The sequence below is a fragment of the Jaculus jaculus genome, chromosome 9 (assembly GCF_020740685.1).
Source record: "Jaculus jaculus isolate mJacJac1 chromosome 9, mJacJac1.mat.Y.cur, whole genome shotgun sequence".
Taxonomy (NCBI): domain Eukaryota; kingdom Metazoa; phylum Chordata; class Mammalia; order Rodentia; family Dipodidae; genus Jaculus; species Jaculus jaculus.
The window spans coordinates 114153189-114179367 of NC_059110.1; the positions used below are offsets into that span (position 1 = coordinate 114153189).

The 26179-nt window shown below is 45.6% G+C and overlaps 1 protein-coding gene across 1 annotated transcript in view; it reads right to left on the reverse strand.

Annotated features, from left to right (window-relative positions):
- Positions 1 to 1733: 1733 nt before the first annotated feature.
- Positions 1734 to 26179, reverse strand: part of Dnajc7 (DnaJ heat shock protein family (Hsp40) member C7) — a 46370-nt gene continuing 21924 nt past the window's right edge. Inside the window, exons 2-14 of the mRNA XM_004655380.2 lie at positions 25031 to 25119; positions 23507 to 23631; positions 22863 to 22976; positions 20768 to 20842; positions 13962 to 14080; positions 12581 to 12734; positions 12070 to 12234; positions 10658 to 10749; positions 4466 to 4539; positions 4040 to 4186; positions 3775 to 3927; positions 2897 to 2959; positions 1734 to 2057 (exon numbers count right to left, since the gene is read on the reverse strand). Of these exons, the coding sequence (XP_004655437.1) occupies positions 2020 to 2057; positions 2897 to 2959; positions 3775 to 3927; positions 4040 to 4186; positions 4466 to 4539; positions 10658 to 10749; positions 12070 to 12234; positions 12581 to 12734; positions 13962 to 14080; positions 20768 to 20842; positions 22863 to 22976; positions 23507 to 23631; positions 25031 to 25119 (1408 nt within the window). The 3' untranslated portion in view covers positions 1734 to 2019. The remainder of the gene's footprint in view (positions 2058 to 2896; positions 2960 to 3774; positions 3928 to 4039; positions 4187 to 4465; positions 4540 to 10657; positions 10750 to 12069; positions 12235 to 12580; positions 12735 to 13961; positions 14081 to 20767; positions 20843 to 22862; positions 22977 to 23506; positions 23632 to 25030; positions 25120 to 26179) is intronic.

Sequence of the window (26179 nt, forward strand, 5' to 3'; positions counted from 1 at the left end):
CAGTTCACTTTTCCCTGGGACCAGGACTGGATATATTAGGACTGGCTTTGTCCCACAGACTGGGGCCATCGGTCCTGTCTCCTCTGCTGGCCGGCTGCAGCTGTGATGAGGCCGGGCGCTGGACAGTGCTGGCTTTCATGAGAAGCAGAAAGGCAAGGCTGGACTCAAGACGTGTGCAGGAGGTGGGGGCTGCCTGAGGAAAGGGGCATGCAGCACAAAGCCCCTCTCTGCCATTAACTAGGACAGTGGAGCCCCAGGTGTCCCCAGCCCACTTCAATTTTAGGGCGACCTTTCAGCAAGACCCAGAGTTCTCCAAAGAAGGCCATTTTCAACTTAGTGCTCTTCAAATACAAGGGAAGACAGTCACCAGCTCACTTCTTCCAGGCCACAGGGCCTACACAACTCCATGAGAAATGAACCAAGCCACCCTGCACGATGGCCCTAGGGACCAAAGGGGTCAGGCTAAAAAAAAAAAAAAAGGCAGAGCTGCCCTCTGGCTGTACCAGCACCAGAAACAAGCTCCCAGTAAAGGAAGGGCTCAGGCGTGTGGCACAACTAAGAGGGCGCTTCTGCCGACCAAGCAACCAACCGCCACGTGCTCCCCCAGCTCCGCCCTGCCACAAGCAGAAGTGGAGGCCAGACGCAGGCCTTACAGCAGCAACAGGAACTACAGGAGCAAGCGGGGTACAGCAGCTCACACCTGCAGTCCCAGCACTTGGGAAGCTGAGGCAGGACTGCCCTTTGTCCAAGGCCAGCCTGGACTATACAGGTCCAGGAGACCTGGTGGTGCCATGTCTTTAATCCCAGCACTGAGGATGCTGAGGTACGAAGATTACCTGTAAGTTCAAGGCTAGCCTGGGACTATGAGTGAGACCCTGTCTCCATAGATAAAAAAAATTTTGAAAGGGCTGGAGAGATGGCTCAGTAGTTAAGGTGCTTGCTTGCAAAACCTAAGGACCCAGGTTCAACTCCCTAGTATCCACATAAAGCCATATGCACAAGGTGGCACATGTGTCTGGAGTTCATTTGCAGTGGCTAGAGGCCCTGGTGCTCCCTTTTATCTGCCTTTCTTTCAAGTAAATAAATTACACACACATACTCACTCACATATAGATAAAATTTAAGATAGAAAAAGGATGCTCCAGGGTCTCTAGCCATTCATTGCAAATGAACACCAGAGGCATGTGCCACCTTGTACAGCAGGCTTATGTGGGACCTGGAGAATCAAACCTGGGTGCTTAGGCGTTGCAGGAAAGCACCACTGAGCCATCTTTCCAGCCCGATACATGTTCTTCCCCCTTTTCTTTTCGAGGTAGGGTTTTGCTTTAGCCCAGGCTGACCTGGAACTATGTAGTCTCAGGGTGGCCTCGAAGGCATGGTGATCCTCCTACCTCTGTCTCCGGAGTGCTGGCATTAAAGGCATGCACCACTACACCTAGCCTAAATAAAGTTAAAACCCAAGACGCATAAAAGCCTGTAAACTTCCCCATCCAAGCTACCATAGCTTGGCTGCAGTGTGAAAATAGCTGCTCGTGATTTCTGGCGGTTCATTATAGAGTGAGCATGCATCAGAGCTCATTTCTGTGACTGTCACTGGCCTAGACCTAGCACCAACCTGCCATCAGGCTGGGGGTGTCAGCTTCCTGAGCCTCAAGTCTGTACCAGGGTCAGGTCCACGCTGACGGCCAAGTTCTGGCCACAGAACTAGAGATACACAAAACAGTTGCCAGAGCCAAGGGCCAAAAATGGTCAAAACATTTTATTCTTTTTTAATAAAGTTAAACAATAAAACAAAAATTCACAAGCTGCCTCCCTGACCACCCCCCGGCTCCCTCCCATCCCCATCTTGGGTGCTGGCTCCCTCTCCTTCACCCCACTCACACAGACACAGGGCACCCAACTGAGAAAACGAAACTGCTCTAAGTACACGGAGACATGATGGAGGAGGTGAACTGTGTCCACATTCAAGGTTAAACTGAGCAAGTCTGCATTTTCTGGGTTCTGAGTGATTGTCCTTCATTAGCCAAATTGAAAAAAGAAATTTCCTGGACCCGATGCTGAAAGAGAAGAGGGGCTTGTTAGTGGCTTCTGTGGATTTTCTATGGAAGAGCACTGCAGATCATGGGTAGCTCCAACCCAAACTGAGAATTTTTTTTCTTGAGGTAGGGTTTCACCTTAGCCCAGGCTGACTGGGAATTCACTATGGAGTCTCAGGGTGGCCTCAAACTCACAGCAATCCTCCTACCTCTGCCTCTCGAGTGCTGGGATTAAAGGCGTGTGCTACCACGGCCTGCTTTTTTTAAAAATAAATATATTTTTTAAAGTTTTATTTCATTTTATTTGTGAGAGCGAAAGAAAGAGGCAGATGTAGGATGGGCACGCCATGGCCTTCAGCCAGTACAAACAAACTCCAGACGCATGCACCACCTTCTGTATCTGACTTATGTGGGTCCTGGGCAATCGAACTTGTATCCTTTGGCTTAGCAGAGGAGTGCCTTAACTACTAAGCCATTTCTCCAGCCCCCAAACTGAGAACTTCTCAGTGTCAACAGCCCAGGGTCGGCGTTGCATCGGCGCACAGGAATGTGTGCACAGGAGTGTGTGTGTGTGTGTGTGTGTGTGTGTGTGTGTGTGCGCGCGCACTTCACTGCTGGCCTCACTCTAGCTGGGGTGCGTTCTCGTTGTTGTGGCTTCTCACCCCTTGCTTTTCCCCTTGCTACTCAGTAGCTTAAGACCTGCCTTTGACCTGCTGAGACAATGCGGATGGTCCCAAGGCAAGAGGAACCCCGGGAGCTCTCAGAGGACTCAGCTCAGACTCCCCCAGCTCCCCAAAGCTGTCCGCGTGGACATCGTGTTGGCGTATGGTCTGGGAATTCTTACCAATAAGCACACTCACCTTCAAAACTGAAGCCCCCAGGACCACCGAAGAATGCCTTGAAGATATTGTTTGCATCAAAATCTAGGGAGAAGCATGGGAGGGAGAAAGGAAAGTGATTAGCCGGGCATGGTGGTGCACGCCTTTAACCACAGCACTCTGGAGGTTGAAGTAGAAGGACCATTGTTAGTTCGAGGTCAGCCTGAGACTAATTCCAGGTCAGCCTGGGCTAGAGAGAAACCCTACAATTAGAAGGGTATGAAAGTTAGGACACTAATAGGTTTCCAAAGAGTTCCTAGAGTATCACTTGCTTCCCAATGCCTTAGCCTAGACATTAGCAATTAACAAAAAGGGCTGGAGAGCCTGCTTAGTGGTTAAGGTGCTTGTCAGCCAAGCCTAAGGACCCAGGTTTAATTCTCCAGATCCCACGTAAGCCAGATGTACATGGTGGCACATGCATCTGGAGTTCGTTTGCAGTGGCTGGAGGTCCTAGTGTGTCCATTCTCTCTCTTTTCCTTTCTCCCTAATAAATAGAAATAATAATAATAAAAAAGAACATGCTGCTAATCTAACTCCTAGGGTGTCTCTCCTTCAAGTGCTGTCTGGAAGGAGGGCTTTCTCTGCCTCAACCTGCTCTGCTAGGCTGCCACTAAAAATGCTTCAGAATCGATGCAGTGTGGACGTGGACGTGCTGAGTGGCTGGCACTGGGCTTTCTTGCCCGGGTGTGGCCGTTCTGATGGCCCCACCCCAACTCATCTCCACCTGCTGATCCCACACCCAGTGCTGCACCAACACATGCCACTTCCTGGTCACTTAAGAGACTCCCCCTCTGGCAGGTCTTAAGGAAAACAACATTTTGCAGGCATCAACTTCATCCCAGGTACCCAAACCAACTCACCACCCATATTCATGCCCTCTTCGTCCAGGTCCTGTCCACTGTCATAGCGAGTCTTTTTCTTGGGATCAGAAAGGATAGTAAAGGCCTCTCCTACTTCCTTGAACTTCTTCTCCTCCTCTTTCTGAACCTCTGCACTGGCTCCACTGTGCCGGTCTAAAGACGGGAGACACAAAACCAGGGTGGCAAGAAAAAGCCTGGCTTTTATGATTGATTTTGGAAAGCTAGAAAGAGCACAAGTCAGCACAGCCCTGCCTGCCAACTCTACCTGGGTGGTGCATCAAAGCCCGTTTCCGGTATGCTTTCTTGATCTCGTCCTCAGAGGCATTTCTGTCCACTCCGAGGATCTTGTAGTAGTCTTTCCTCTTACTCTTCTTCAGCTCTAGCTGTGCATTTTTTAGGAGCTGTTTGTGTTCTGGAGGGAGACATGTGGCGTCAATGCACAAATCTGGTTTCCCTTGCCAGGTCCCAGCCCAGCTGCCCAGGAGGCAGAAGCCTTAGTAACTACACCCAGGCTCTTAGAGTGCTTTCCCCACTTCTGATGAAGGAAGTGAAAGTGCCTGAGCCCCACCCAGGACTCTGTTCATCTTCCTGGCTGGTGGTCAGACAGACACCAGGCGCACACACCCCAGGCCCTACTCAAATGGTCTTATGTCTGAGTTCCCAAGAAGCACGTGCTCTCACACCCCGTTACCTTTTGTTTTCTCCGTCTGATACACTTTCTCATAGTCACGCACTGCTTCTTCATACTGCTCTGTGTCCATGTAACTGAGAAGGAAGTACAGGCAATACGGGGCTCAGACACCAATAGCAACAGCCTACCGGACCTCTAGGGAAGAGGCATGGCTCAAGAGAGAGACACAAACTTTTGGTAAGATGCTTTATGAAATGGAAGAGTCCTCAGTCTAAAAGGAGAATGAGCACTGCAGAGGTGGCTTAGCAGTTAAGGCACTTGCTTATGAAGCCTAAGGACCCCGGTTTGATTCCCCAGTACCCACGTAAACCTGATACACATGGTGGCTCATGCATCTGGAGTTTGTTTGCAGGGGCTAGAGGTCCTGGTGCAACCACCCATTCTCTCCCTCCCTCCCTCCCTGCCTCCCTCTCTCTCAACTAAAAGAATGAGCTCTCAGTTTCTCATCACACCATGTGCAGCCAACCAGCAAAGTAATGCTCTGCTCCAAGCAGCAAGTAATCAAGGGGAGTTCTTGGTGACAGTACAGTCCCAGGGGCACCTGGACTGCCTCAGGAAAGGCAATGTGAACTCAATTAGCACTGAAACCCGCAGAGAAAATTACCCAGTGTGACACGCAGCTATGGAGGAGTTTTGCGCCTGTCACAGCCGCACGCATGCAGGGCAGCGCCACTCCAGGGCAGGAGTGAGGTTAGCGAGCCACTGAAGGGTCAAGTTCAGGGTGGTAGCTGTGGGCAAATGCTTCTGTAAGAGCGGTCAATTTGAGGAGAGAAGGGAATCAACAGAGGCTGGCTTCTATTTCAGAAGCACAAAAGAAAAGAGGGATCTCTGGGCTAAAATGGAAGAAAATGAAACAGGTTGACTGCCTGTCATTTGCACAGAAACAAGTGGTGCTTCCTGTTTCCAAGCCGTGATGGCTGTAAGTCGGGCCTCCCCGTCTAACAGAGATACACCACCCACTAGGAACGGGAAGAGACTACTCAGGGCAGTTAGCTGTTGCTCACTGGACATTCAGTCGGTAACTTCATTCACACCAGGCCATCTTTGTACCCATCAGCCTTGGAGGCCAGGGCAGGGAGACTGATAGCAGTGTGGTAGGCAAGAGGGAAATTCAACATTGTAGGCATCTCTGAATTCCTGAAAGTATCTTAACTTGTGACCTTAAAAAACAATACTGTACAGACACACAGTACTAATGATAACAGGAATGCATACAACCAACTTACAGAAGGAAGTCTAATAAAACTGCAAGCCAAGAGACCCGAGGAAGGAGTAGCCTTTGTATTCAAAAGTCACACTATAGCACTTTGTACGTTTTTTTGGTTTTTCGAGGTATGGTTTCACTCTAGTCCAGGCTGACCTGGAATTCACTTAGGTAGTCTCAGGCTGGCCTCAAACTCATGGTGATTCTCCTACCTCTGCCACCATGCCTGGCTCTCATTTGTGTTTTTTAATGTTTTTACTTTATTTATTTATTTGAGAGATAGGAGGAAGGAACGAGAGAGAGGCAGGTAGAGAAAAGGTGTTCCAGGGCCTCTAGCCATTGCAGACAAAATCCAGATGCTGCATGTACTTGCATGGGTCCTGGAGAACTGAACCTTTGGGTCCTTTGTCCTTGCAGACACGTGCTTTAACTGCTAAGCTATCTCTCCAGTCCAGCACTCACTTTTAAAAAAATATTTATTTATTTATTTATTTGATGGGGTGGGGGGAGATGGGTATGCCAGGGCTTCCAGCCACTGCCAATGAATTCCAGATGCTTTCACCCCGTTGTGCATCTGGCTAACATAGATCTTGGGGGATTGAACCATGGTCCATTGGCTTTGCAGGCAAGTGCCTTAGTTGCTAAGCCATCCCTCCAGCCCTCTTTTTTTTTTTTTTTTTTTTTGAGAAAGATCTTTGTTTTAAAAATTATTATTATTGTAATATCATTGTTTTCAAGGTAGTGTCTCTAGCCCAGGCTGACCTGGAACTCACTGTGATCCTCCTACCTTTGCCTCCTGAATGCTGAGAGATTAAAAGCATACACCACCAGACCAGCTTGTGTTTTTAAATTTTTATTTGCACGTGTTTGTGTGCATATCAGTGTCTCCTACTGCTGCAAATGTCTGTCTGTCTGGCTTTATGCAAGTGGCTAGGGAATTGAACCCAGGCAGGCAGGCAGGCCTTCCCCAGTCCCAAGACAGGGTCTTTGTTATTCTGTAGCCCAGGCTAACCTCTTGCCTCAGCCTCACAAGGCACTGGGATTATAGGCCATTTATCACACCCAGTGTGATCTGCACCTTTATATACATACATACATACACTATATATATATATATAGAGAGAGAGAGAGAGAGAGAAGAAAGAGGCAGACAAGACAGAATTTAAGTATGGGGCTGGAGAGATGGCTTAGGAGTTAAAGCGCTTGCCTGTGAAGCCTAAGGACCCAGGCTCAATTCCCTAGGACCCACATTAGTCAGATGCACAAGGTGGCACATGTGTCTGGAGTTCGTTGGCAGTAGCTGGAGGCCCTGAAGCATCCATTCTCTCTCTCTCTGTCTCAAATTAAAAAAAAAAAAAAAAAAAAAAAAGCCAGGCAAGACCCTACCTCAGCAAACCAAAAAACAAACAAAGAAACAATGTAAGTATGGGTGTGTCAGGGCCTCTGCCACAGCAAAATGAACTTCAGACATGTCCACCTGGCTTTATGTAGACACTGGGGAATCAAACCTGGGCCATCAGGTTTTGCAAACAAATGACTTTAACAGCCATATATCCAGCCGTGATCTACATTCTTATTTTGTACTTTCTTCTGCTGGTTCTTATTTGAGTGGGGGTCTCTTACTGATCCTGGTGTTTGCTAGGTTTTTTTGAGGTAAGGTTTCACTCTAGCCCAGGCTGACCTGGAATTCACTATGTAGTCTCAGGATGGCCTTGAACTCACAGCAATCCTCCTACCTCTGCTTCCCAAGTTCTGGGATTAAAGGTGTGTACCACCATACCAGGCTATTTTTTTACTTAATATGAAAAAGAAAAAACTTAAGTCTTTACTGGTCATTCACGTAAGGCAAAGGAAATACCCTTTAAAAACTCAGGCAAGCTGAGTGTGGTGGCACATGCCTTTAATCCCAGCACTTGGGAGGCAGAGATAGGAGAATTACCATGAATTCAAGGCCACCCTGAGACTATATAGTGAATTCCAGGTTAGCCTGGGCTACAGCGAGATGCTACAAAAAAAAAAAAAAAAAAAACACCAAAATGAAACTCAGGCAAACTTAGCATTTGTCTTGTAATCTGTCAGGGGAAACACTGCACGACTGCACCAAAAAAAAAAAAAAAAAAAAAAAGACTTTAGCCAGGTGTGGTGGCACACCCCCATGATCCCAACACTCAGGAGGCTGAAGTAGGAGGATCATCATGAATTTGAAGTTAGCCTGGACTAGAATAAGAACACTGCCTTTAAAAAATCCCTTTACCAGGCTGGAGAGATGGTTTAGCGGTTAAGGCACTTGCCAGCAAAGCCAAAGGACCCAGGTTCAATTCCCCAGGACCCACACAAGGGGGCGCATGCATCTAGAGTTCATTTGCAGTGGCTGGAGGCCCTGGTGAAAGCATTCTCTCTCTGCCTATTTTTTTCTCTCTCAAATTAAAAAAAAAAAAAATTAAAAAAAATTTTTTTAAAGACTGGAGAGATGGCTTAGCGGTTAAGTGCTTGCCTGTAAAGCCTAAGGACCCCGGTTCAAGGCTCGGTTCCCCAGGTCCCACGTTAGCCAGATGCACAAGGGGGCGCACGCGTCTGGAGTTCGTTTGCAGAGGCTGGAAGCCCTGGTGCACCCATTCTCTCTCTCTCCCTCTGTTTTTCTCTCTGTGTCTGTCTCTCTCAAATAAATAAATAAATAAAAATTAAAAAAAAAAAAAAGGCTGGAGAGACGGCTTAGCGGTTAAGGTGTCTGCCTGCAAAGCCAAAGGATCCTGGTTTGACTCTCCAGGACCCACATTAGCCAGATGCATAAGGGAGCTCATGCATCTGGAGTTTGTTTGCATTGAATAGAGGTCCTGGCACACCCATTCTCTCTCTCCCTCTTTCTGCCTCTCTCTCTCTCAAATAAATAAAAAAAAACAAAGTTTTTAAAAATTGAAAAAAAAAAAAAAGGCTATTAGGGAAAAGGGAGAACACCAGCACCTGGTGGGAAATACAGCAAACATCTGTCATCTGCTCAAGCTTGGGGTTAACTTGAAGCAAAAGAGGCTGCAGTGGGACCTCTTATATGGCCTAAGCTAATCTCCAGCATGTTTTAGCAATTCTACCTACTTGAGGAGATTGTTGTCAACTGGGCCATAGTGTACACTGTCTCCTTGAGGTGGGATCTCAGAATTCTGTCCCCAACACAAAAAAATAAGGAGTTGGGCCAGGTGTGATGGCACACACCTTTAATCCCAGCACTCAGGAGGCAGAGGCAGAGGCAGAGGCAGAGGCAGAGGCAGAAGGATCACCATGAGTCCGAGGCCACCCTGTGACTACATAGTGAATTCCAAGTCAGCCTGGGCTAGAGTGAGATCCTACCTTGAAAAGAAACAAGCAAAAAAAAAAAAAAAAAAAAAAAAAAAAGAAGAAGAAAAGAAAAGAAAAACAAAACACAGGCCCCCACACTACGGCAGCGTGAGAGTCGTAGTATACAACCACATCTTCCTTTAGGCTCTTTAAAATCAGGAAGAGCTGAAAAACCAAACAGGCTGGGTATGGTATGCTTGGGCACCTGGGATGCTGAGGTAGGAGGATCACTGTGAGTTTGAGGCCAGCCTGTGCTACAGCAAGACGCTATCTTGAAAAACCAAAAACCAAAACAAAACAAAGCAACACAACTCGGGGGTTGAGGAAACTTCCCCAGTGGTAGAACGCTTGCTTGCCTCGGACAAGTGCAAAGTCCTGGACTCCACTGCCAACACTGAATAAACGCGATGTGGTGGCACATGCTGATAATCCCAGCACTTGGGAGGCGATCAGAAGTTCAAGATCACCCTCAGCTTTAGTTTTTGAGGGCAGCCTAGGATACGAGAGACATGAAATTGCCTCAAAAAAAAAAAAGGGGGGGGGTTTGAACCCAGAGCCCTGTGTGGATTTAGCAAACACTTTACTGCTAAAGTACATCCTGATCTCCTAACCACCTTCATGCCAGCACTTTTTGAGACAGCATCGCACTCTGTAACTCAACCTGGTCTAGAATTCCCTATGCAAACTCACAGTGATCTTCTGCCTCAACCTCTCAAATACTGCTATATAATTCAGGTTGGCCTCTCAACTTTTTGGCCTCAGGTATGTGTCATCACATCTGGCCTAGAAGAGATGATTTCTTTTCCTTTTTTTTGGGGGGGGGGAGGGGGGGTTCAAGGTAGGGTCTCACTTTAGCCCAGACTAACTGAAATTCACTGTGTAGTCTTGGTGGCCTCTGCCTCCTGAGTGCTGGGACTTAAGGTATGCACCACCACACCCAGCTAGAAAAAAGGTCTGTTCATGCTAGCGTACAGAAAATTCTCTGGTGGATACAAGAGTAAGATGTGCAAAATGTTAGGGAGCAATATGGCATCCGAGACAAATCTGGGCACCATTCTGGCTCATACATCACCTTGTCAGACCAGGAGTCCCCTCGTTTTACAACATTCACACTTTATTTAGGACATATCAAAAGGTGGCTTCTCACACTGCTCTGAGACGGAGTGAAGGTAAACTGCTTTCAACCACAAGACCACCTTCCTTGAACCCAAGAATGAAGCAGGTATAACCCTCAACTACTTCAAGATACTTTGTTCTTGTCTCTTCCAAGCACCACACATTTATTCAACAAAACATTTATTGGGTGAGCACTGATGTGTCAAGCACTGTGCCAGTTAGAGCAAAAGTGAACACAAAATACAGTCTCCAAAGGAAATGAATTCACATGTTAACAAAAGTAATTTGGGTCAGGCATCAGAGGAAACTTACTGACCGTGAGGGGCGTTAGACACAGGCATGGGAGACTGAGGGAGCTTGTGCAATCTCCTCCGCTGGAGGTCTATAAAGATAGTCTAGGGCTGGAACAATCCCACCTAGAGGCAGGGGGAAGGACCAAATGACCTCACAACATCCCTGGGTCTGCTTCATCAACCACAACGCAGTTCCCCTGGCCAGCCAGCGGCAGCTCCCTCTTCCCTCCACCCTCCAGAGGCACTTACCACTGAGCTCTTCTCAAGTAGGCTTTTATGTAAGTGTCATCAAGCTTCACTGCATGTGTGCAGTCTTCTATTGCATCGTCTAGTTTCCTAAGCTTCAGGAGAGAGAACAATCACACTTCAAACCTTTAGTCATCGAGGCAGAGCAGAAACTGTGAGTCTGGCTTTAAAATTTGAGGTGGCCTCAAACTCATAGTAACCCTCCTACCTCTGCCTCTTGAGTGCTGGGATTAAAGGCATGCACCTGTAAGATGTAAGACAACTATTTTTTTTTGGCGATAGAGTCTCACTCTAGCCTAGATTGACCTGGAATTCACTATGTAGTCTCAGGGTAGCCTTGAACTCAGAGCAATCTTCCTACCTCGGCCTCTAGAGTGCTGGCACTGAAGGTGTGTGCCACCACACCCGGCAAGACTACATTTAAAAAAAAATATTTATTTCCGAGACAGAGAGTCAGATAGAAAATGGGTGCACTAGGGCCTCTAGCCACTCTGCAAATGAACTCCAGATGTATGTGCCCCCTTGTACATCTGGTTTATGTGGGCCTTGGGGAATCAAATCTGGGTCCCTTGGCTTTGCAGGCAAGCCCCTTAATTGCAAAACCATCTCTCCAGCCTGAAACTGTCTACTTTGATAATTCCGTTCATAAATATTTGCCTTATCTCTCCAGCTTAAGGCTACATTTTTCTATTGCTACAATGCTACAGGGGCCAGAAGCATGTTTCTTTTTTTACCCTAATATTTTATTTATTTGCAAGGAGACAGATATACACACAGACAATGGGTATGCCAGGGCCTAAAGCCACTGCAGATGAACTCCAGATGCATGTGCCACTTTGTGCATCTGGCTTTAGGTAAACACTGGAGAATACAACTTGGGTTACTAGGCTTTTCAGGCAAGCACGTTAACCACTGAGCCATTTCTCCACCCAGTTTGTTGTTTCTTGTGCTTTGCAAGGCCACAAGATAATTCTGGTTGTTTTCCACTGTGCATGGTGACCACCAGTTATGCTGTAGTGGGGGATTGCTCAGTGGTTAAAAGCACTTGCTTGCAAAACCTATCGGCCCAGGTTCAAGTCCCCAGTACCTATATAAACCCAGATGCATAAAGTGGCGCATGTTTATGGAGTTTGTTTGCAGCAGCAACAGGCCCTGGCACTCTCATGTATTCATTCTCTCTCTCTCACTCACTCAAACAAATAAAAATAATGAAATAAAAAATACCTGGGCATGTTGGTGCATGCCTTTAATCCCAGCACTAGGGAGGCAAAGGTAGGAGGATTGCTATGAGTTCAAAGCCACCCTAAGAATACAGAGTAAATTCCAGGTCAGCCTGGGCTAGAATGAGACCCTACCTCAAAAAACCAAGAAGAAAAATTTCTCATTAAGCCCCATGACTCAGATCAAGTACTTACCTTGGAATTAACCGTACCCCGATTACAGTAGAGTTTAGCATTTGTTTTTATATTGTTGGGGTCTATCCCCAGGGCTTCTGTGTACAGTTCATATGCTAGCTTGTAATTGCCTTCCTTAAATGCTTTATTTCCATCTTCTTTCTTTGCTTTAAGGGCTTTGGCATTCTACAGAGAAAAGCAAGGGGCAGTCAGTTCACATACAAAAATCCTCACACAGCGAGACCAGCATTCTCAGTTCTTCAATTCCAGTAGTTTGGCATCACAAAGCTCACCCACCACTGGACTCACTCATGCTTTTGACAGTGAGGAGGAGCTATTACATCCCTTGTGGTTATCAGAACTTCTACTGTAACCATCTCCTCCACCCCCTAAAAGCCCACTGGTGCTGGGGACCAAGCCCAGGACTTAATGCATGCTAAACAAGCTACCACTGAGCTATAACCCTAGCCACACTCAAATATCTTAAGGCATGAAGCTTTCTCTTTCCCACCCAGATCATGCTAGAACTTACTCTGCAAGCAACACAGGCCTTCTCATGGTCAGGAGCCATCCTGAGAGCCTGCACAAAAAACTGAACCGCCTTCTCAATACAATCTTCATAGTAAAGGCAGAGACCGCGTACATACAGAGCATCAGCATTGGTGGAATCCATTCGTAAAATGTCACTGCAATAGCCAGAAAGGGATACACTCAGCTTTGGCCTGGAATACCTTGGCCATTCCCTATCATCTGGGGCCAGTCTGTTCCCTGACCCATATATCTGGTATTTAAGGTAAATAGATTCCCAAGAATTCTTCCCAAACCTTGCCAAAATAAAACTGTCAACATTTATTTGTAATATCTTTGTCTCTTTGTTAAGACAGTATTGGGGATTAAATATGGGGGCACACAGTAGACCAGGTTCTTTACAGCGGTCACATTTCTTGTGTCTCACAATCCATATTAGACTAGAATATGGGCGGGCAAATTGCAGCCCACAAGGCTAAATCCTTTTTTGCCTTTTTCCCCTCTCCCGTTTTTTTGTTTGATTTTTGGTTTTTGGAGGTAGGGTCTTACTCTAGTCCAGGCTGACCTGGAATGCACTATGTAGCTTCAGGTGGCCTCAAACTCACAATGATCCTCCAACCTCTGCCTCCCAAGTGCTGGGATTAAAGGTGTGCGCCACCATGCCTGGCTCTCTCCCGTTTTTGGTGCCAGGATCCAGCAAAGGGCTTAGTGCACAGTAAGCACAAGCTCCATCTTCAAGCCACACTCCAACCCCTCTCTCTTATTTTTTTACCTTCTTAAATTTACTTATTTTAGAGAGCGGAGGGGGAGAGAAAAAACGAATTGGCCCAGGGCCTCAGTCACTGCAACAGAACTCCAGAAACTTGTGCCACCTAGTGGGCATGTATTCATGCGACCTTGCGCTAGCCTCACCTTTGTGCATCTGGCTTATGTGAGATCTGGCGAGTCGAACATGGGTCCTTAGACCTTGCAGGCAAGTAAGTGTCTTAACTGCTAAGCCATCTCTCCAGCCTTGTTATGACTTTTGTAAATAAAATCAACAGAGGTCAATAGTTCCAACTGAGACCCATGAAATGCCAAGGCTAAATTATTTACTGCCTGTTAACAGATTTTTCTAACCCCTGGGGTAGAAGGAAAAGTACCACATTAGACTAAAAATACCTAGAAATTCAATCTGTTCTTTCATATACTACTCAAGCATCAGCTATTTCTATATGCTATATACCTTGTGGGTCTTCTACTCTGGTCTAACCTTTGGCTTTAAGTCCTGGAAAGATCTGAACAGCTCTAACTGGGATACCCACTACTCTTATGTAGAGAGGAGTTATCCAGCATCAACACAACCCTATTTGGCACCTTAATGATATGCTGTCTTGACCACATACCTGGCCACAGACTGTGCTTCTGGATATCGACCCAGCATTGCTAAACACTCTGCTTTGAGGATTTTGAAGCGATGGCAGGCAGGGGCAAATTCTAGGGCACGGTCCATGCAGAAAACAACCTATGGGGAAGAAGAGAGCAAACAGGCTTCAAAAATGTTCTTACTTTGGTTTGATCACAAGAGAAAATAGACTAATAGCTCAAAGAAGTTCCCTGGTCCACTTTGTAGGAAAGTAATTTCAAGTTTTAAAAACATACATTTCCACCCCCCCTCCACACACCAAAAAAATAAAAAAATAAAAAATAAATAAAAGGCTGGTGAGATGTCAGTGGTTAAGGCACTTGCCTGTGAAGCCAAAGAGCCAAAGCTCAAGTCACCAGGCCCATGTAAGCCAGATGCACAAGGTGGCCCATGCATCTGGGGTTCATTTACAGTGGCTGAAGGCTCTGTTGCACTCATTCGTTCTCTCAAATAAATAAAAACAAAAACATACCCATTCATTCAATTAAGGCACTGAAATGAAAACAATTGAGCCCTACGATAGACAACAAGAGGGCAAACATTTACTAAGCACTTTATTAATCCATTTAGTTATCACAACCATTTTATAAAATAAGGAATAAGGAATAGCATTACTTTAGTGATGAGAAAACTAAGGATCAGGAAAGAGAACCGAGCAATGTTTGAGATCATCATAGTAAAAGGAATAGGCCTCCACTATAGATACGCTGGGACTCTGGAGCCCCAAACTTTTAACTATCAGGACAAGCAGCCTCCAAGGTGAATCCAATGACTGTGATCAAAGCTTACATTATTCTCACAAACACTGCTATTTACTACTTTGCATAATTTATCAGGCTCAACCTATTAAGCTAGACAAGGAATAGCAAAAACCTTGTGATCAACATTCCCTATGTTATAGAAATTGTTCCATTCCCTCCTTCCCTGTGCCAAAAGCTTCACACCTCACTAACACGTTGGCCCCTCTTCACCTTCTTTTCAGTACAGAAACATGACAGTAATTTTAAATGGCTCTAATAGATTGTATCACATTACTATCACAAACTTAATGGAAGTCAAGGATTCAATCGCAGCTATTCATTCTCAGCCTCTTAAAGAATCTCCACATAATTATTCCCCTTTCTTTTTCCAGAAATTCCTTCTCTGAGCTTTCATATAGTTTTTAAAAATATTTTATTTATTTGAAAGACAGAGAATGTGCATGTCAGGGCCTCCAGCCACTGCAAATGAACTCCAGATGCATATGCCACCTTGTGCATCTGGTTTATGTGGGTACTGGGGAATCAAACCTTAGTCATTAGGCTTCACAGGCAAGCACCTTAACCGGTAAACTGTCTCTCCAGCCCCAAACTTTCATTTCTGATTTAGCTGCTATTCCTGGGATGTCCTTGCTAAGTCATATTTTCCATAAGAATAACTGACCCAGCCGGGTGTGTTGGTGAAGATGTAGAAACAGGGGAACCCTTTTACACTGTCGGTGGGAATGTCCTTGTGGAAAGTAGTGTGGAGGTTCCTGAGACAGCTAAAAATAGATCTACCATATGACCCAGCTACAGTACTCCTAGGCGTAATTTCCTCATAACTCTTCTTGCTACACCAGAGATACTTGTACAACCAACCATGTTTATTGCTGCTCTATTCACAATAGCTAGGAAATGGAACTAGCCTAGATGTTCCTCAACTGATGAGTAGATGTGGTACATTTACACAATGGAGTTATATTCAGCAATAAAAAAAATGAAATGAAATTTGAGGGATCTGGAGAGTTGAACATTAGGCTTGGCAGGCAAGCAACTTAACTGCTAAGTGATCTCTCCAGGCCCCTCTTCCATCTTTTTGTAATTTTTTTTTTCAAGGCAGGGTCTTACTCTTAAAAAAATTTTTTTTTTAATTTATTTAAAGCTAGGGGTGGTGGCATGCACCTTTAATTTCAGCACTTGGGAGGCAGAGGTAGAAGGATTACTGTGAGTTCAAAGCCATCCCGAGACTACATAGTGAATTCCAGGTCAGCCTGGGCTACAGTGAGACCCTACCGGGGAAAAAAAAAAAAAAGAAATTAAGAAATTTGCAGGGAAATGGATGGATCTGGAAAAGATTATACTAAGTGAGGTAACCCAGGCCCAGAACGTTTTCTCTCATATGTGGATCCTACCTACAAATGTTTAGATTTGTGCGTGAGCTAGAACCAAAAAAATCGGTAACAGTGGCCAGTAAGCTAAAAAAAAAAGGCCATAAGGGAGGGAGGACAGGGAAGGACTTTAGGGGATGGTATTGTATATATGAAAGCAGAACAGATTACAGGGAGTGGAATAGCCTAAGTGAGGCCAGGAGAAGAGAGTGAGTAAGAGAAGGGTTGGTGGAGGCTCATTCAAAATTCAAGTTATCTGAGTAAGACATGAAAGCCTACTTCTTCGGATAATGGCACATCCAGAAGCCATAGATTGCTACTAGAAAATTTTCAGTGCCAGGGATGGGATACCTACCAGTGAATTGTTGGCCAGGGAGGTCCCTGCTGTCTGAAACATTATAGGCTTTTGCCAAGGCCTTGGTTTCCCAGGAGTAACAGATAGTAAGACCCTATTGCTAAAGACTTCACATGATGCATGGGCAGCAAGAACTCTGAAAAATCAAGCTGGTGCTGAGCCAAAAACCTGCCTGGAGACCAGCCAACTGTAAGCTGGAAGAAGCTGCACTGCATGCAGCCCTATGGGAGACTGAAGTCATCAACGGTGAAAACAGTGGACACTAGAAGCCTCAAGTTTGGACAGACAAACAAATGACCGAACAGGTGCAATAGTGGCATGTCTGCTCTGGGGGAAACCAACTGCTCTCTAATTGGACTGGAGGCCCACTCTAAGGGAAGGAATGCATGCCTGGTACTGAAAAACTAATCAAAAGCCTAAGGCAGAGGAGGTCATGTACCTTAGGGGTATAAAGCCTGCTCTTGTCTGGCTAACTGCATATATTATTTTCACCAAACTACCCTGAAAGCATTACACTTAATGTCCATATTCATCCATTAATCTTACTTTCACTTTTGGTTAGAGAAGCTTCTCTTTTCAGATGGCGATGGGATGACTGAAAAAGCAACATAGTGCTGAGAAGAAGGGACAGAGTGGTGTTTAGCACTGAAACATCTCTATCACACCCTCCAAGGCTCAGGGTTCATTGCAGAAGAGGTGGTGGAAAGAATGTAAGAGCCAAAGGAAAGGTACCACTCCTTACAATGCAACTGCCCAGACAGAAATTGGCCTCAATATCCAGAACCTTGCAGTGCCTAGCAATACCTTCACAAGACCCCCATAATAGCAGAAAAAGATGATGGCATCAAAATAAAAGACTAACGGAGAGAGGGAAGGGATATGATGGAGAGTGGAGTTGTGAAGGGGAAAATGGGGTGGGAAATATCATGCTTTAATGTTGAAATTAAAAACTACAGGGAAGCGGTAAATGCCACGAGCTCTTCACCAAGACCTGCTGCAGTGGCAGCATACCAGTGACAAGATGGCTCTCCTGCAGGGACGGCTTACTCCTCTGATGTGTTAACATGGCAACTGAAGTGTTACAAAGCTAGAGTTATGATACCCACTTCCTCAAATAGAAAAGAATGAGACGGGCAGGAAGAGTCAGAAAGCCAGGTGTGGTTGCTCATACCCATAACTCTAGTCAGAGGAAGGAGGGCCGCCGCAAGTCCGAGGCCGGCTCAGACTACAGAGTGAGTTCTAGGCAGCCTGGGCTAGAGTGAGACCTGCCTCAAAAAAAAAACCAAACCAAAAAAGTTCAGCAGCCACGCCCTTCACCATTCCAAGAACAAGGCTCTGTGCAGAGCTGGCTCTGCTCATTAGGGGAGTGTCAGTTGGAGGCTCAGTGTTTCACTTCCCGCCCCCACCTCCCATGTCCCCAGTAGGGACAGCTGCAGGCAAAGAAGATCTTTGTTTCTTCCAAGTTCATCTGTTTCCCCGGCCAGGATCATAATTCTTCATTTGTGACATCACCATGAGCTACAGTGGGGGGGCTGGGGTGTCGCACACAGAGGATTCTGTCACAAACTCGGCATTCTGGCTCCAGAATAGGCAAGAGAGAAAAGAAACCCAGAAGACTGCCTTTCGAGACAAAGCTTTTGCCTATGTAAGCCTCAGAAAGATGGGACAGTAGGCAGAACTACTCTCCAAACACACACAAAACAAACTTCTGAATCACACTACAAGGACACAGTGGTTATTAAAATGGAAGGACAGAAGAGGGACGCTGCAAAGTTAGTACTGGACTTCTGCAGAAGCTATGGACACGATTACCACGTACAAGTTCTTCACAGGACGCGAGTGAAGAATGATTCTTACTTGTACCTTTAATCAAACATTTACTAAGCTCCTGCTATAGAAAGCTTGGAGCAAATCCTCATATGAAGCAACAATTTCCTTCCTTGGGTAAAATACCAACTTAAGTGATCCTAAAACTCTCGCCTGATAGTGGTTTTTAACCTTGGGGTGGGGTGGGGTAGTGGCTATCTATATCCCCCTTTGAATTTTTAGTGAAAGCTATTTCTATGCACCATCCAAGAAGGGAGTTACACAGTGCAGGCTTAACCACAAGCTCTAGAAAGGTATCTAGAACTTTTAAAGTTTTTCCACAGCTCAAGTAAGTGCCTTTAATCGCCAAGTCAAGTTGTACCACATTTCAGATTCTTCGACCCCTTTCACACGTCTGTCTTCAAGCTGGGTGTGCACGCCGAGTGCAGCGGCAGCAGTGAGGAACACTACACTGCGAGACTCCAAGCATCTACCATCAAAAGGTAGTTAAGTAGTAAAAATAAAAATTTTTAAATTTAAAAGATAGTGTTGGCCGCAATCCCAGCACCAGGAGGCTGAGGTTGGAAGATTGTGGCAATAGAGTGCTGATAACAGCCTACACTCTTCAAGAATGCAAAAGTGCAGCATTTGGGAGGCAGAGGTAGGAGGATCCCCATGAGTTCAAGGCCACCTTGAGACTACATAATGAATTCCAGGTCAGCCTGAACTCGAGTGAAACTCTACCTCTAAATAAATAAAGTAAAAGCTGTGGTGTGCTTGTGTGGGGATGGGGGAAGGTTGGAGAGATGGCTCAGGAGTTAGCCAGGCATGGTAGCACACACCTTTAATCCCAGCACACAGGAGGCAAAGGTAGGAGGAGGGATGTCAGTTTGAGGCCAATCTGGGACAGAAACCCTACCTCGAAAAAGAAAAAGAAAAAGAAAAAAAAAAAAAAAAAGGAAAAGAAATAAAAGGGGGAGGGGGAGACTGGAGAGATGACTTAGTTAAGATGCTTGCTTTCAAAGCCAAAGGACCCAGGTTCAATTGCCAGGACTGATGTAAGCCAGATGTACAAGGTGGCATGTGTCCGGAGTTCATCTGCAGTGGCTGGAAGCCCTGGCGTGCCCATTCTCTATCTGCCTCTCTTCTCCTCCCAAATAAATCAAAAATTTAAAAAGTAAAAGGAGTCATTCTCTACATTTGACTTGTTTTGCTTTTAGTTCACATAAAGGAGGAATTGGCAGGCTGGAGAGATGGCTTAGCAGTTAAGGTGCTTGCCTGCAAAACCAAAGGACCAAGGTTCGATTCTCTATGACCCACATAAGCCAGATGCACAAGAGGGTACACATATCTAGAGTTCATTTACATTGTCTGGAGGCCCTAGAACTCTCTACCTGCCTATTTCTCTCTCAAAAGAATATTTTTTAAAAAGAAAGTGTTGGCTTTAATTCTTATAATTCAAATAAAAATGAATTACTTGGCCAGGCGTGGTGGTGCATGCCTTTAATCCCAGCACTTGGGAGGCAGAAGTAGGATTGCCTTGAGTTCAAGGCCACCCTGAGGCAATATAATGAATTCCAGGTCAGCTTGGGCTAGAGCAAGACCCTATCTTGAAAAACCAAAACCAAACAAACAAAAACAAAACAAAACAAAAAAGCCAAATTCAGGGACTTCTGGTCAAGATGGCAGACTCGTAACTACACTAGAACTCTGGGGGTGAAATAAAAAGGCATTGAATTGAGCTGGGCATGGTGACTCCCAGCACTCGGGAGGCAGAGGTAGGAGGATTGCTGTGAGTTTGAGGCTACCTTGAGACTCCATAGTGAATTCCAGGTCAGCCTGGGCTAGAGTGAGACCCTACCTTGAAAAAAAAAGGCAGTGAAACCTGAGGACAACCAAAATCTATCAACTAGATAAGAACAGAGAGCTGACTGCCTGGCAAGAGATGAACCACTCCTCGCCTATCAGTCAGGGCCCAGGTGAAACCACAGTGGAACTGGTGAGAGGAGCAAGAGCTGTGCTTCTACCGTAAGCCTGACAGCCTGCACCAGGGTGATGGAGACAGACATTAAAGATACCAGAACACACCAAAGCAGAAATCCAGAAGCTGCTGAGAGCTCGACACTGACGTAGACTTAAAGCTCAGGAAATTTTGCAGAAGAGGAGGCAGAAATATTGTAAGAGCCACAGTGAGGGAGGAAGTATCTAGAGGCAGCCCCCTACAATGACTGCTCTCATAACTTGTAACCCACAACCCCACGGTGAATACCGGCAATCTCACTGAGGAGGGCCCTCAAGTGCAGTGGGGCAGAGAGGAGGGAAGTGGTGGTACCAACACAAGATGTGTCCATACAAAGTTTCTTAATTTTTATAAAAGCCAAATTCATGTCATAACGTACTATTCCAGATCTTCTGTACTCAGTATCCTTCTTCATTACAGACACACTTCAGAACTGTGTGAGAAAGGGGAGATAAGAGTCTCACAGCAGTACTTTACCTTCCGAAAATCTCGCTTCTCAAAGTCAGTTTCTGCTATCTTCTCATATTCCATGACTGCATTAGCATTCTTGAACTGTGATGGAATATCAAATATATGAAAAGTTTTAGTGAAGTTGTAGGTTTAACAATAACAAAAGTCAGTAAAGCCTTGACGAGTTCTTTCAGAGGGATAGAGAGATGGCTTAGCGGTTAAGGCATTTGCCTGCAAAGCCAAAGGAATTCCGGTTCAATTCTCCAAGATTCACGTTAAGTCAGATGCACAAGAGGGCGCATGCATCTGGAGTTCCTTTGCAGTGGCTGGAGGCCCTGGTGTGCACCAATTCTCTCCCCACCACCCCCGCACTTTCTCTCTCTCAAATAAATAAATAAAATATATTAAAAGCAGTATGTCATCAGAGCTGGGCGTGGTGGCGCACGCCTTTAATCCCAGTACTCAGGAGGCAGAGGTAGGGGGACTGCCATGAGTTTGAGGCCACCCTGAGACTACATGGTGAATTCCAGGTCATCCTGGGCTAGAGCAAGACTCTACATCAAAAAAAAAAAAGGTCAAGACCAAACTGTGCACTAGATTTGTTTCCAGCCAGGAACCAAAAAGCCATGCCTTTGACTTACACAAAATACAGTAGTGTACTGCCAGGGACTGGGCAGTTTGGAGATTCTAATGTGCACCCAGGCATGATCTACATGGAGATGAAACTGAAACACATTTACTACCAAGTCAGTCAGAATCTGCATATACTCAAATGCTTTTTTGGCAGTGCTGAGCACTGAACCCCAGATCTTGAGAACATGCTAACCAAGTGCTCAATCACTGGGCTAAATCTTGGCCCTGAATTATTCAAATGTTTTACCTTCACTCAAATTATTCCCTTAACATATTTGCCTATTCTCCCAGCCATCTCAGATAGTCCCCACTTTTCACACTTTAAACAAAAAGCTGTGGGGTGCTGGAGGAATGGCTGAGCAGTTAAGGCGTTTGCCTGCAACGCCAAAGGACCCACGTTCAATGCTCCCGGACCCATGTTAACGAGATGCACAAGGGGGCACATGCGTCTGGAGTTCATTTGCAGTGGCTAGAGGCCCTGGCATGCCCATTTCTCTCTCTTCCTCCTCCCCCTCTCCCCACTCTTTGTCTGTCAAATAGATAAATTTTTAGAAAAGCCAGGCATGGTAGTGCACATCTTTAATCCCAGCACTCAGGAGGCAGAGGTAGGAGGATCATCATGAGTTCAAGGCCACCCTGAGACTATATAGTGAATTCCAGGTACCCTGGGCTAGAGTGAGACCTTACCTGGAAAAACCAAAACCAAAACAACAACAACAACAAAAAGCTGTGCACAGCATCAAGTAGCACACACAGCCAGATGCACAAAGACACACACCCATCTGGAGCTTGTCTGCAGCAGCTGCAGGCCCTGGAGGGCCCATTCTGTCTATCTCTCTTCTATCTCTCTGCTTGCAAATAAGCAAATAAATAAATAAAACATATATATTTTAAAAAAGTTACAGGGAAGCCAGGTGTGGTGACACACACCTTTAATCTCAGCACTTGGGAGGCAGAGGTTGGAGGATTGCCATGAGTTCGAGGCCACCCTGAGACTCCATAGTGAGTTTCAGGTCAGCCTGGACTAGAGCAAGACCCTACTTGAAAAACCACCAAAAAAAGGGTGGGGGGCTGGAGAGGTGGCTTAGTAGTTAAGCCACTTTCCTGTGAAACCTAAGGACCCAGGTTAGATTCTCCAGTACCCACGTAAAGCTAGATGCACAAGGTGGCGAGTGTGTCTGGAGTTCATTTGCAGTGGCTGGAGGTCCTGGCACACCCATTGACTCTAATCTGCCTCTTTCTCTCAAGTAAATAATTTTAAAATATATATGCATGCATGTATGTATGTATGTATGTTTTTTTTAGAAAGCTACAAATGATATTCAAACCCACTTGGTAGGTAAGAAAACTGAGGCCCAGGCACTGTAAGATTTGTATAAAATCACTCAGGTGTGGCTGATAGCAGAAGTGGGACTAGATCTTAGTCACTACTACTCCTCAACCAACATGACACAAGATCATTTCTGATACCAGCCAATCAGAATCATACCTCCTGTTGAGCCTGGGCGTTTTTGTGATCCAGTTCTAGGGCTCTCTGGAAACTGCGACATGCTGCCATGGCATTCCCTAGTGAGAGGTGGCACTTGCCTTCTCGAAGATGTCCCTAGAAGATGAAGGAAAAGGAAGAAGCAGAGAATGACCAGGCAGGCAGAATGATGCTAGCAGCAGCAGCAAACACAGCCAGGAAGCCACTGCACGGTGAAGGGCTAGGGCAGTGGTTCTCAACACAGGTATTTTGCTCTCCAGGGATGATTATCATCACTATGAGGAGATGTTTCTGGTTGTCACAACTGGGGAGAAGTTTTACTGACGATGGTTAGTGGTTCAAGGTCAGAGATCCTGGGGACCCTTCTACACTACATAGGATAGTCCCCTACAACAAAGAATTATTTAGCCCAGCTGGGTATGGTGGTGCATACCTTTAATCCCAGCTCTCAGGAGGCAGAAGTAGGAGGGTCACTGTGAGTTCGAGGCCACCCTGACACTACATAGTGAATTCCAGGTCAGCCTTGGGCTACAGTGAAACCCTACCTCAAACAAACAAACAAACAAAAAAGAATTATTTAGCCCAAAATGTTAAATGATATTAAAATTGTGAAACGTGGGGCTTCCCCAAAGAACCCCACTGCATACCCGGACAAAACTGTCATCCAATCTCACTGATTGCTGTGCATCTCCAAGAGCTTCACGGAACCTTCCAAGCATCATTAACGTGGCTGCTCGATTACCATAATAACTAGCATTTTTAGGACACATATCTAAAGAGGAAAGGTAACAGAACATAGAACAAGTTTCAGTACAGGTCACTGCTTTATAAGCTAAGAGATCACCTCAGAACTATGACAATAAAATCAAACCATAAGAATGTTGAGCCAGGTGTGGTAATGCATGCCTTTAACCCCAGCACTCAGGAGAACTGCTTTGAGTTCCAGGACAGTCTGGGCTAGAGGGAGATCCTGCCTTGCCAAAAAAAAAAAAAAAAGAACTGGAGGGATGGCTTAGCGATTAAGGCACTTGCCTGCAAAGCCTAAGGACCCAGATTTGATTCTCCAGTACCCACATAAGCCAGATGCACAAGGTGGCACATGCATCTGGACTATGTTTGCAGTGGCTGGAGGCACTGGTAGGCCCATTCTATCTGCCTTTTACGATTTCTTTTTCTCAAATAAATAAAACATATATATTTTAAAAAAGTTACAGGGAAGCCAGGTGTGGTGGCACACACCTTTAATCTCAGCACTTGGGAGGCAGAGGTTGGAGGATTTCCGTGAGTTCGAGGCCACCCTGAGACTCCATAGTGAGTTTCAGGTCAGCCTGGACTAGAGCAAGACCCTACTTGAAAAACCACCAAAAAAAGGGTGGGGGGCTGGAGAGATGGCTTAGCAGTTAAGGTGCTTGCCTGTGAAACCTAAGGACCCATGTTCTACTCTCCAGATCCCATGTTATCCAGACACATCAAGATGAGGCCAAACAGAAGGTCACACATGCCCACTAGGTGCAAATGTCTGGAGTTCAACTGCAGTGGCTGAGGCCCTAATGTGCCAATATATTCTCTCTACATACATACATACATACATACATACACACACACACATATATATATGAAAAAGAAAAAAATAAATAAAGGCAGTATGCTGGCATATTAAGCACAGAGACAAGACTATTTTATCTACTAAGGCCATTTCCTAAACTAGTAAATAAAACAGCAGGAGTTAAATACACATAGGTGAACATTTTCCTGTAACACAGTATTTCAGGAGCTGCCTTTAATTTGCTACAGGTATCAACTAGAAAGTTATCACTGTGAGACCAATAACCCTAGGGGGATAGATCACCAAGTAACAGCTATCAGTCTAGTAAAGCTCCTTCTTGGCAAAAAGATAAAAAATTTAAAAAAGGCTCCCTTCTTAGATTGGAGCTACTTAAGCATGGCATGGTATCTCATGCCTTTAATTCTAGTACTTGGGAGGCAGAAGTAGGAGGATCACCATGAGTTTGAGGCCAGCCTGAGACTACAGAATGAATTCTAGGTCAACCTAGGCTACAAAGAGACCCTACCTTGAAAAATAAAATAAAATTAAAATAAAAAAGGAGCTACTTAAATCAGAATTTGGCAAAGGGTATTTCTGGCACAGCTACCAGGTTTGTGAGGCTCACCTATGGCTTTTGTGTAATAGTTATAAGCTTCATTGTAGTCTTTCTTGGCATAGTATGCATTTCCTTGTTCCTTGAAGGACTCTGCTTCCCTGAAAAGGAAAGAGAAAGAACCATGTTACTACTCCTGAAGTATAATCAGGAATTTCCGTAGCCTCACAGGAGCAATTTTGGGTCTAGGGCACACTGAACTGAAGCTAGTGTGACACCTGAGCAACTTCCAGATTTGTGCAACAGGCTGACAGACCCAAAGGAAGTGTAAATGAGATAATCCAAATTCTTCACGTTTTACTTAAGAGACATTCAAACTAAACCAAGAAAACTCCTCTCAGGTACGGAAGCTAATGCCTATACTCCTTAAACTTAAGAGGATAAAGGAGGAGGACTGCTATGAATTTCGGGCCAGGCTATGCTACATAGGGAGGGAGTTCCAGGCCAGCCCAGCTCAGAGTGAGACTATCACAAAAATTAAAATAAAAAACAAACAAACAAACAAACAAAAAAAAACCCTAGGTGGTTGCATGCCTGTAATCTCAACACCTGGGAGGTACAAGTAGGAGAATAAGAATTCAAGGCAAACCTTGGTTACATTGGGGCCAGTCTGGGCAAAATAAGATCCTGTCTCAAAAACAATGGGCTGAGGAGATGGCTCAACGAATAAAGAACTTGCCACACAAATTTGCTGGAGTTTGGACCCAGCACCCATGTAAAATGCCTGGTGGGAGTGGCGGTCAGCCAGTAATTGCAGTGTACTGGAGAGCTAGACTAGAATCAGCGATCTCTGGGTTCAAGTGAGAGATGCTGCCTCAGTAAAGCAAAATGGAAAGTTATGGGCTAGAGAGATGGTTTAGCGGTTAAGGCATTTGCCTGCGAAGCCAAAGGAACCTGGTTCAATTCCCCAGGACCCACGTAAGCCAGATGCACAAGATGGCACACACATCTGGAGTTCCTTTGCAGTGACTTAAGACCCTGGTGTGTGTGACCCCCCTCTCTAATAAAGTAAATTTAAAGAAAACTGGAAAGCCGCTGGGCGTGGTGGTGCACGCCTTTAATCCCAGCACTTGGGAAGCAGAGGTAGGAGGATCGCCATTAGTTCGAGGCCACCCTGAGACTCCATAGTGAATTCCAGGTCAGCCTGGACTAGAGTGAGAC